The following is a 12,170-nucleotide window of genomic DNA, read 5'->3' as shown; positions in this document are numbered from 1 at the left end:
AGATCACTGCTTTTATGATTTATACTCAGGTAAAGGAGAAAATCCCTGGAAATATTCATTTTTATGAGTGGGTTCGTGAGACTAGACATTTTAGTTAAAGAGGTTCGCGGGTTGTTAAAGTTTGGGAACCACTGAACTAGAGGAAAGCTGTATACATGTAATAGCATCACATTTCATACATGAGGCATGATCCTCAAGTATGACACAAGACCTAAGGGCTCACAAGGGTGGCTTTACTTCACCTTAGTGCCCTGATCTGGGTGCTGGTTAGGACATGGTTCACCCCTAGCACAACTTACAGCAGCCTTCTGCCCAATTCAATTCCTTTGCTATGATCCTAGGAAGTGCTGAAAGTCCTCAAAACCCACTCCAGCACATGAGGGTAATTAGCACCTTACTGAAGGTGGCCTGTGCCCCCAACATCTTACAGAAACAACCATTTCACAAGAGACCCACATTACAAAGCGTATTCAGCAGCTATTAGTGAAGGAGAATACATTCATTTTAAATTATGTACTTCTGTCTCATTTATGAAGTTAGTCATTACACGACATTTCATATTACTTTTTTTTTAAGCCAGAGAGAATTGTAAGGCATGGGAGTGTTTCTGGGAAGCATTAAAGCACTCTGCAATTCCCTGTCTGTCTTCCCCGCTTTGCAATTTGCAGAGATAGTGTGAAAGGTTCTTTAGCTCATCCATAAGAAGAAAAAACCCCATTAATCCTTTATACTGTACATTCACTTTCTTAATCCCCCACTTCTTTACTTTAGCAATAACACACCAGAGGCCTCGTAGCCCTTCTCTGAGACTAACTTAGCACCTTTATATAAACTATTACCATTAATTACCATTCATTTGTAAGGAAAGTCATATGCTCCAATCATATAGACATTTATGCACTCGAGTAACTTTACTTCCATAAATGAGTCGGTGGGATCATTCATTTGAAGAGTCAATTGTGTGAGAGCGTCTGCAGAATCAGGGCCTTAATGTTATTTTTCAGCTTTTCTCCTTTCATTTTATGAAGGAAAGTGTTGCTCAATTACAAAACAAGTATTCGCTTACTCAAAGGTAGAGTTATGGTTGCTGCCACACAACACTGCTTCCTGCTTCCCATACCCTGGCATCCCAAATCAAAGCACCTTCCCCTAGGCTAAGAAGCTCTTTCCTTATCTCTTTCCCCTTATCCTCCTCCCCTTCAGTCAGTCCCTGCACACTGCTGGTGCTCCATGCAAGGATTGCAGCAGTCCTGTACACTACTCTGGAAATAAAGTTGAATGATTATTTATGAAGTTTGGCAGCTTGTTTTAGGTATCAGCCACTAAATCTCAACAATCCAGTGTTGTATGTTTAGTGGGGACATTGCTCATGGATTTTTCCCTTTCTTTGAACAACAAAGTGTAAGGAAACTGATATTTTAAAAACAGATAATTATTTGAGGAGTTGTATCTCAGAAACCCTGTGAGCAAATGACCTCAACTTTGTATCACAAACTCTACCTCAGGCCCTGAATTGTCATAGCAATTTTCAACCCAATCTGACTATGCATGTGGACTACAAAGAGTCAATTGGAAGATAGAAAAATTCATTACAAAAGTTCAATAAGTAACCTTAACTCTAATCCTATATTCCTGCTCTCTCCATCCTTTCTATACTTAAGGGTGCAAATATCTTTCTATTGTCACCCTGATTTTGATCCCTCCTTTATTTTTTTTAAAGAAAAATCCAAAAGGCATGAAGCTTCTCATTTTTTTTGACTCTCACCATAAGAGATTATTTTGACAAATTTGAGGTGAATTGGACAAGAAGAGTTTAATTTATGGGAGTTAGAAAAATACGAAAAATTTCACATTTTTTGTTTTTAACAATTGGTGCAGAGTGGACAGAGTAAAGGTGGACATCAACTTTGTTTCTGCAGTGTGAGGTCTTACAGCCATATTTGGAGGATGGATTAAGTATATACATGGTGGTTTATATATGGGGTGCGTGTGATGCTGGCAGACCAGATGCCAGCTCTTCCCAAGGTTGTAGATGTCAGCTGAGCATTGACAAATTCATAGCTGGAAACCAGACCAGCTCACCTGTATGATAGTATTGTTCAAGATAGGTATCAGACTTATAGGAATGTGTTTAGACGCTATGGAATGCCTGTAAGTCGCTGCATGCATTGATTTCACTTGTCATGTCTGTATCCTATGCTATAAGGGGATATGTAAGTTTTGCTTTATAACTGTAAAAATGTTTGCTCTGAACCTGTGAACCCATTCAGGAGGAATGGTCCATCACCCATCAGGAAGGACTATCAAAACGAAATAGGCCATTGTGGTACATCATGATACAAAAACTTGGTTAACAGCCCTCTCACACCCATGAAGCTGTTACGTGCAAGAAAGGCTGTCCCATCAGCTTGAATTCCGGAAGAAGGAGATAAAACAGGGACAAGAAAATTCTCTCTTTTTTTACTGTTTGGCCTCTTATAGTACTGGAGCTAGGAAACAGAAGCAGAGATCACCGGGGTCAACCTGGGTTAGCCTTAAAAGACATTCAGTGCTGGCAGATTACTACAACTCTGTCACCATTTGGAACCATAGACTGTAACTCATTTGTGTATATATGTTGCCTAGTTTAACCTGTAAATAACTCTCTTATTTCTTCTTCTTAGTTAATAAACATTTAATTCGTTTACTGTAGGATTGGCTACAAGTGTTGTCTTTGGTGTGAGATCTGAGGTACAAAATTGATCTGGGGTTAGTGACTGGTCTCTTGGGACTGGAAGCAACCTGAATCTTTCGTGATCTTTGGCATATGATAATCAACTATCACCAAGTCCAACTTGCCAGGGTGGCTAGATAGAGTAGAGTGCCCAAATGGACTATCGGTGACTCCATGGTAAGACTGTTATAGCGCTTCAGGAGTTCACATTTGTTATTAGGTTGGTGAAATTTAATCACACAAGATACCAGTTTGGGGTGTCAGCTCTGCTTTTTGACAATCTGCCCTGAGGTTGGCACTCTCAGTCATGAACCTCTCCAGACCGCGTGACAGGGTGAATTAAGTAAATTTGTTTCCTTGGATCAGAGTGGGACAGTAGGAGTTGGGAAGATGTTGCTTTTGCGCTGTACATTGTATGGATAAAAGATATGGCATGTTTCTATGAAAACCGTCAGGTGACCTAGAGGATGTTCTGTGGCTGATGTGAGTGGGCTCCTAGATTTGTAACTACTACTGTGTGGTGAAGGTTTATGGTCACTGTTAGAATCATACCAGAGGTGACACCTGGTGGTTGGGAATGAGAAGGGGGGGGAGAAGTGTGTGTATGTGCATATTTTCAGTCATGCTCTCTCTCCCAGTAGAGTGTGTGTGAAAATTCTGTCACAGTGAGCTCTTGTGCTAATAGTCATAGGGGCAGGTGATCCAGATTGCAATGGCAAGAGGAGGGCAGCTGCAGGAGAATAATGTGTGATTTTTAAGCAAAATCACGGATATAAACTTTTACGTCTAGTGACTGGTTTACATTTTCTAGGCTATTTTTACAACAAAAAGGGCTGATTAGCTTTGTGTTCTAAATGAAAGCTTAGTTACGTATAAAAGATTACAAGCACTCAAATTAACCACCCAATCTTTCAAGAAGTATTCAAAAGGGACTAGTTCTCTCTGGGGACAACAAAATACAACAAATCTGGAACTCACTAGATTCCCGGAGGTATAGTATTAAAAAACCCTAAATGCAGCTTTTCCAAAGCGAAAAGCCTTCCACATTTCATATCTCCAAAACAACTTGACCAATTAACCTCTAACTTTGCAAAATGAAATATGCCCAAGAAAGGCCAGGCAGAATTTAGATTCTTTGAGGACTAGATACAGGGACAGCAATAGCAGGATTAAAAATAAAATCTAGTTTCAATTGGAACTATTAGGTCATACTTATGGCTCTGAAAATAAAATTATACAGTAAGCATTATTTCAGATAATATTAAAAAGAAAAATTGTAATTTCAATAAAACACTATTGTTTTCTGATGGAAAGAATCTCTCCAACAACCAGGGGTGCTGGAACAATTTTTATAGTGAGGGTTCTAAGAGCCATTGAACAAAACTGTAAACTATGCACATAATGGAATTCACTTCAAAACAGGAGATGAGGCAGCACCTCCAGCACTCCTAATTCCAGCACCCATGTGAGCAACTATTCAATGACATTAAATAACTAACTTAGAACAATTATGGGAAATTACTTAAAATCTTTTAAACATTTACTATTTGCAATCAACAGAATATTTGCCAAACCCTAGCTTTTGGTGACTCCAGATTCAAGACACCTGCATTACTGTGATCATAAATGATTCCAGGTTCTACAGTTTCTCTCTCTGATGTCCATCAGTTATCTTGAAGAAGGCTGTACTACTTTTGATAGCATAGACTTCATTTTGCAATATTCAGCAAACATTTCACTGGCAACCTTAAACTCATGCAACACTTGATATTTATGTGGCAGAGAGTCTTTTCTAGTTTATTCAATAAAAAGCTGTTTCATAAAATGGCCTCAAAAATTGCACAGCAATTTTCGGCTACTAAATTTATGTGCATGCGGTTTTATATGGCCACGTTTCTGCTCAAGCAAAAAGTTGGATTTGCGTATGCAACCTCTATTCTCATTCTTACATGCAAATGTTCAGATCTGCATGTACAAATATATATGTATGCAAAATTAGGTCCATAATTTTAGAAACTAAGTGGATTCTGCTCTGAAAATTCATCCCTCTACATCCACAGTGATAAAGTGCTGTACCTTCTTTTTGTAATTAGTGAAGGAATAACTAAACAAGAGGTATATAAGTCAGCTGATAGTCACCATGATCTACTTGAGAACTTGTCTCAAATTTCTTCACACTCAAGTGCCCATAGTAACCAACCGTGGATCAGCTTTATTGTCAACAGAAAGGCCAACTTTTAATTTCTTTGCTGCAGCACGAAGGTTGCACATGTCACTGTATCCTGAAAGTGACCCAGGGTAAAAGAGAGAAACCCATCTGACTAAGAGGAGTTGTCATGAATTGTCTTGTGCTGACCAAATCTACCAAAAAAGAATGACAATTCTCTCAAGAGTAACAAAAGAGGCTGGGCAACATTTGACTATAAATGAGATATGTTCATTTCCTCCTGCCTAAATAAAACACAATTTTAAAGTGACAAGATTAAAGAGATAGAGGAATACTGGCTTCTACTGAAGATTTATTTTCATTCCTTCGCACATAAACAGGAAATAGATTTCTGAACATTTTATTGGTTGAACACACAAGTTTTTGCACCTTCACCGGGCAATTTCTCTTATGCTGGCAAGTAATGGTGCCTGCAGTTAGGCAGCTAGCACTTTCAACAACATCACAATGCCACTTTCTCAAAACAAAATAGAAAAACCCTATCAAATCTCTTCATTGTCTTTGCTCTGTCCCCCTCCTCCTACTCTCTTAATTTTTATACTTATTGACAAGGCTTATTATTCTTCCACCCAATTCCAACTGAAATAAGCTACCGTTTTGCAAATAGTAGTCTCAACTATGTGGTCACTAGTAGTATAGGTCAATAATGTTATTAATATAGCACATGCTGCTGAGAGCAGACCAAACAGCCATGCTTTAAAACGTTATTTTTGTGCAATTGAGACAAACAGCATCAGTTTTCTACACATTATAAAAATGTAATATTGCAAGGACAGAACCAAAACCAAATCTAGTGCTATTTACCACAACACAGCCCATCGATTTGGAGAATATATTATTTCTTTCTTGTTGTTTTCACACAACACACAAAATAAAATAATACCATAACAGAAGGGTGCTGTATCTGTGTTTAAAGAAGGGGTTGTTGGCAAACACCACAGCTCACTTCTGCCGAAATGTACACAATTGATATATGCAGCACGGAAAGCTGGCACCATGGGCTTACAACCTTAATTTGCCTGCAAGAAGGAACGGAGATTTACCTTCAGAGCACGTTCTTGATTGTTTTCAGCAGTCAGATGTCTCGTGTTGTTTGCTGAAGTCTGGTTCTGCTCTTTCAGATGATGAAGCTCCTGCACCAGCCGTTTGCACTGCAACGAGGAAAGAATTCCATTAAGTAAAGGAGATGGGGCATATTTTTTCCCCAAGAAGCCAAATGAATTAATGTAAATAACACCATCACCATTTTTGCAGCGGAAAAAGCTTCCAACAAAAGCAAGTTGTAATCAAAGAGATGAAATCATTAGATCTATACACTACACAAACACGTAAATCAATCTTTTATTCATTGTCTTGTTCAGATCCAATTGTTTGAAGGAAAAACTCATATCAAGTATAGTATATCAAGAAACTCTGCCAAATAATATTTAAATATATTTTACAAATTAATACGACACTGAGCCAAATTCTGGTTTCAGCTGCCCCAGTGTAACAGAGCAGAATTTGCCCCATTATATATTTAAATATAATTGAAAATGAGAAAAGTAAGTATGTACCTTTACAAAAACCCTCACTTTTTAATAAGGAAATATATGTATAGATTTATACAGTACATATTAATAAAACTCAGAGACTGCATTCATTACCAAATGAATATCAGATCTTGGACGACAACTATTTTTAAAAAAAAATGTTTGTTTTTTAATAATAAACTTTTTAAAATAATCAAAAACGGGATAGAAAATTGTAATTTTTCCTATTCTGAGTGTGTACATACAAACACTTAAAGGAGTTAACTTGAATAAGTATTTTTAAGGCCCAGGTATTTAGGATATTCAAATTGGCACCCAAAGCAGATTTAACTAGTTTTCAAGATAGCAATGAGGGCCAAAACCCAACTAGCCTGGCTTACCATAATAATTAACAATTAGCAGAAAAAACTCTTATAAAAACAGGGAAAGGGGAACTAGAGATGAAGATTCAAGGTCTTACTATGGACATGTAAGAGGAATTGCTAAAGCAAAAATGAGAGAAGAGAACATATTAGCTGAAAACATTAGCAAAAACAAAATATTTTTAGCGTACACCATATTACTGGGAAGCAGAAGGAAGTAGTTAGGATAGCACCATTGAAAACCAAAGCATGGAGGAGTTTGACGGCACAGTATCTGAATATTCAAAGATGAGGAACATGTTCTGCTGAATACTCAGAGTAGGCATAGAGGGAAGGGAGAAGATCAAAAATGTAATGGCCACTAGCACTGTGATCTCAAAACTAAAAATATAAACTCAAATAATATTACTATGGACAGATAGCTTCCAAAATAATCCAGGGTCATAAGCTATGTAAGGAATCAAATTTCCTATCAAATTTATAATCTGTCATGATGCAGGACTAGCGAACAAGGAAGGATGGCTCACGTTAGCCCCAATGTTTAAAAAGGGTAAATGGTTCTGAACCAGAAGACTACAGGCTAGTGAGTCTATCTACAGTCCCAAATAAAATTTTAAAGCTATATCCAAAAATGCATTTTCCAACACAAGTTTAGATAACAGTGTTTTATTTCCTGCTTTAAACTCTTAACCACAAATAATGGATTCTGGGCCCCATTACCAAACACTGGCACCTAAACTGGACACCAAATCCCAAGGCTTGCATGGGTATCCAAATAATGGCTGTTGCTCAAAATGGGCAAATAAGGGCTGATCTGAGCACCCAAATGAAGTATCTGGGTCTCTATTTTATGTATTTGCATATGAAACCTGAGCTCAGAAAAGTTACCAGCTCTAGTGAATTTCTCCTTTTTAAAAAGAGGGAATATTTCTGGAACTAGTATATTCTCTCAAACTGGTGACTGTGTGCAAGTGTGCTAACTGTATCGCAGCTATTTCATTTTTATAGTGAATAACAAAGGAGAAATAGAGAAAAGACCAAAAAAATCTGTTAAAGTGCACCATGATGGATGGTGGTTGTGGATTTTTTTTCCTTGTTAAAGCCTAAGGCTAAGATGATATATTAATACATTTGATTTGTGTATGTCTGTGTTTATTTGTATAAAGCAATGGTTCAAGTACTGAATATAATTTTAATGCTCATTTTTACAGAAAACAGCAATCATAAATCATGCCCCTAAAATGCCTTTTCATAACAAATTTGAGAGAAGTAAGGTGGTATGAAAATAACGCCAACAACTCTGAATCAGTTCTAATTAAATCCATGTATATGTGGGTACAGTTTCTCTGGCATGCAGACTCATAAAACCAGAGTTTTCAAATCAGTTAGTTAACTCATTATCACAAATCATGAGTTTTCAGTTTCAACTTAACATCAGCAAAATTGCCATTTCAACCTTTCAAAAATGCCTTCCTTTAAAAAAAAAAATCTTTTGTATTGAAATCTCTTAACATTATACTAATTGTACCAATGACTCTTAAAACAGACTGGGGTAACATAAGGAAATGGGTCAAAAATTTAATCCACCTGAAAAATATCATGCATTTTTATTCACACTGCCCTCCTGGCTCCAAAAATAACACTGGTACATAGATAATATTAAAACTAGTTATTGGATAATTCAATAACAAACCTCACATGCCCGATATTTTGCACAACTGCAGGCCTCTGTGTGCACTTCATAATATTATTCTACTCTATTTGTTCCACTCTTGTGAAGACAGGATATTGACAAACAGAAACAGCAAGATTCTTGCACTATCCTAGCTACTCACAGGGCAAGAAGGCAAGTCAAAGAGAAGCAGCACAGAGCATGCATGCCCACACATCAAAGCAGCTGGTAGAAGTAAAGGTATGTCACCCTCAACAGTGTCTAAGTTGATTTAAATATGCTAGATGTGCACTTTCCCATCTTAAGTGAATAAAATTATCTCATTTTCACTAAAAACATTGACAATAGAAAATCAGGACTAGTGTTGCTAGAATCCATTTTAGGGGCATCACAAAAAAAATAAAATAAAAACCAAACCAACTTAGTGACTTAATTTACTTATCACAGGAGAAAAAGTGTATAATTAATTAAATCTATGATAGTGTCACCCAAGTAGAAGGCACAAGAAGTCCCCTAATTCATTTAAAATAATTCATTAACCAAACCTGTCGCAGGTACATCGCAAATCAAATTTATTTTCACCAGTCTAGGAAATAGCACCTAGCTATGCCTTATCTATGAAGAACTGTTGTTATGGCGACAATTTTTTATTTATATGTTAATGGTATTTTTATGATATATACAATAACTTCACAAAAATGTACAGTTAGAATATTTTTAGCATTAACAATACTGTACTAAAAGTACACGCCTTTCTCACAAGGGCAAGAGTATCTGGAATTTCTGTGCAGACAATATTTTTGCTGTTCGGAAGGAGTATTAAGAACAGTTTTAGACAATATGGGCCTTCTACTCATTTCAGCCAACATTTTTTGACCTCTGTGCTGTTGGTTGTTAGCAGGGTCCAATAAAAATAGATGTTCTTTAAAAGAATATGTGTTTTTATTGGTTCCCCACTTTGCTGAAAGATGCCAACAGCTGCAAGGATGAAACTGGACTTCCTTCTAAAAACAAGTATAAAAATCTTTTTGGAGTAGGGCGGAGAGAAGACATGGCCCAGTTTAATACTGACAAGGAAGCATCAGATGTTTGCTTTTAAGGCCTAAAGGAGGAAGTCTTTTATTTTTAGTATTATAAATGCGAATTTCTAAACCCTGCTATATCAAATGTGTGAAGATATTTATTTGTGAAACATTCAAGCTATATCCTAGCAATATCAGAGATGAGTGAAACTATTTTAAAATGATATATCAACTTAAGTAGATTTTGGACTATCTACAGATTCTTATTTGAAAGAAAACTGCTCATGTAGAGGAAATCCTGAATTAAGCATTATATTATGTAAAAGGCAATAATCATTTAGCAATCTGTTTCTTTCCTAGATTGAATATCTTACATACTTTGGACACAATCATGGCACATATGCGCAGTGTCATTGCAGGTCAAGGGGGGGATAAGCATGGAGTAGAGTCCTGGAGACATAGCTAAGAAGGGGTCATTAGAGCCTTGGTGAAGGAATGTGTTGTTTCATGGAGATTCACACAAGTAACCCCTTGCAGATCAGCTCACTCATGTCAATGGATTTTACCATCAAGAAAAGCTGTGTAGTCAAGATATGCATCGCCTATGCAGAGCTCCGGTGTGTAATGTCAAAAAAGGGTGAAAGGATTAGGTAGAAAACAGGAGAAATTTTCCTAAAGAACGAATTATTATAACATCTGGATGTACACATTAGCTCTAAAATTACCAAGCTTAAGTCGGCTTTGCCCATGTCACCAACAGCCTCTAACCCAAACAGTGCTCCTCTTTAAACCCACCCCCCAGCTCTGCTCCCTTAGCAATAAGTCTTTCCTTTTTGTACAGCAGTTGCCAGTAAAACATCAACATTTCCCAATACTTGCCACTCACCGTTGTACTAGTTTTCTTCTATAATTAAAATAGGAAACAACTGCAGTGTCTAGAGAACCACTGCATGGTAAGTGTTGGCATATGGTGACACTTTAATGGTGATCACCACACAAATCATTCAAAATGTAATCACTTTGGACTTGATTTTTATATTCCTCCTACTGAATTATGTATGTATAGAGGGCTTTAGTTTTACACCCATGAATTTCAGAGAGGTAGTGAGAAAGGGACAGATATGATGGGCAACATAATTAGCATTTGCTAACCAAAGGGCTGAAGCACTCCCACCCAGCTCAGCCAGTCTTCTTCCCTCCTGCTAGGCCTGAGAGCAGGGCAGTCAAAAGGATCCTCCAAAGAGCTTTTCACCACTATGCCTTGAAGGGAAAAGAAACTCCTAGGTCTTTCCCTCTATCAGGCCTGAGGAAGGTGAAAATACTCTTGCTTTGTGCCCACCCCCAGACTCGGAGCTTGGGGAAGGGCAGTCATTCTAGATTAATCCCTCACTCAGGAGGGGGATGAAATCTGGAGTGAGGGGGTTAGGTGGGGGTGTGCATGTGTCTCCATCCTCTGGAGGCTGTATCCCATCCCACACCTGGAGGGTTTGAGGATCTTCCTTGTGGTAGTATGCAGCATCACAGGGGTAAAGGAAGAGTAAGGAAGTCAACTGTGTGTGAGAGAGAACAGTAAATGTGAGCAAGTGTGAGAAAAAAACTGGTATGTGCCTGAGAGTGAGACAGCTCAGATGGGCAGGGGAGGAAATGTGGGGAGCTGAGATGCACAAAGACAGAAGAAAAGACGTTGAGACCCCACCTCCCAAGGGGACAGATTCAAAGTGGGGAGAATGGAATAGACAGAAGTATGTTTTAAAAAACTTATTCTTCCTCCGCTTACTTGAAACCCATGCAGGTGCCTGGGGCGCTGGAACAATTTGTATAGTGGGGGACTAAGAGCCATTGAATCAAACTGTAAACCCTGTCTATAATAAAAACCACTTCAAGAAAGAGGGTGCGGTGCAGTAGCACCCACAGCACCTCTTGTTCCAGCACTTATGCAGGTACTAAAGGCCCATCACAGATCAATTGCTCTTTCTGTGCACCTGACAGCATCTGATGTGAGATTCAGCAGAGTGAGATAGGTCTAATGAGGAAAGGTAGATTTGAGAATCATCACAGAGGAAGTAATTGGAGCCACACAAACCAATGAGAACACAGTGACAAAAAACAGAGGGAAAACATGAGACAGCTAAGAACAGAGCCTGGAAGACCCCTACAGAGGTCGGGAACAGGACAGAGGAGGAACTGCTCAAGGTGGCCATTGAGGGAACAGTCAGGGATAGGAAGAAAACCAGGTAAGGACAGTGTCAAATGCTCAGGAAGAAGAGCCTGACAGCATCAGAATGTTAAGGAGGATAAGCATGGAGTAGAGTCCTAGATACTAGGAAGAAATTATTAGAGCCACGGTAATGACAGTTCCAGTGGCATGAAGGGGGTAGAAATAGATTGGAGTAGGTTCAGAGGTGAGTTAGAGGAGAGGCATTCAAAGGAACCATCTCATCATGTTTGTCTTCACTGGAAAATGAGGTTGTATTAACATGATAGTCAGTACAGACTTTATAGTCAGTACAGACAAGTCATGCTTAACACATTGTATCAGCTGATCAGAGGTAAGCCCCCAGCATTCTCTTTCCCAGGGTTTATCTACAACTAGCTAACATGTTGTTACATACCACTTTCTTTTGTCTACACTGACTACTAAG

General features: G+C 38.2%; 1 protein-coding gene across 5 annotated transcripts in view; it reads right to left on the bottom strand.

Annotated features, from left to right (window-relative positions):
* MIPOL1 (mirror-image polydactyly 1) overlaps positions 1 to 12,170 on the bottom strand; it is a 290,887-nt gene that overhangs the window by 133,852 nt on the left and 144,865 nt on the right. For all 5 annotated transcript variants that reach the window (XM_054025828.1, XM_054025829.1, XM_054025825.1 and 2 more), the window contains one exon: positions 5,984 to 6,091. In XM_054025828.1, the coding sequence (XP_053881803.1) occupies positions 5,984 to 6,091 (108 nt within the window). The remainder of the gene's footprint in view (positions 1 to 5,983; positions 6,092 to 12,170) is intronic.

The sequence above is a fragment of the Malaclemys terrapin genome, chromosome 4 (assembly GCF_027887155.1).
Source record: "Malaclemys terrapin pileata isolate rMalTer1 chromosome 4, rMalTer1.hap1, whole genome shotgun sequence".
NCBI lineage: Eukaryota > Metazoa > Chordata > Testudines > Emydidae > Malaclemys > Malaclemys terrapin.
This window is presented reverse-complemented; position numbering and strand designations above follow the sequence as displayed.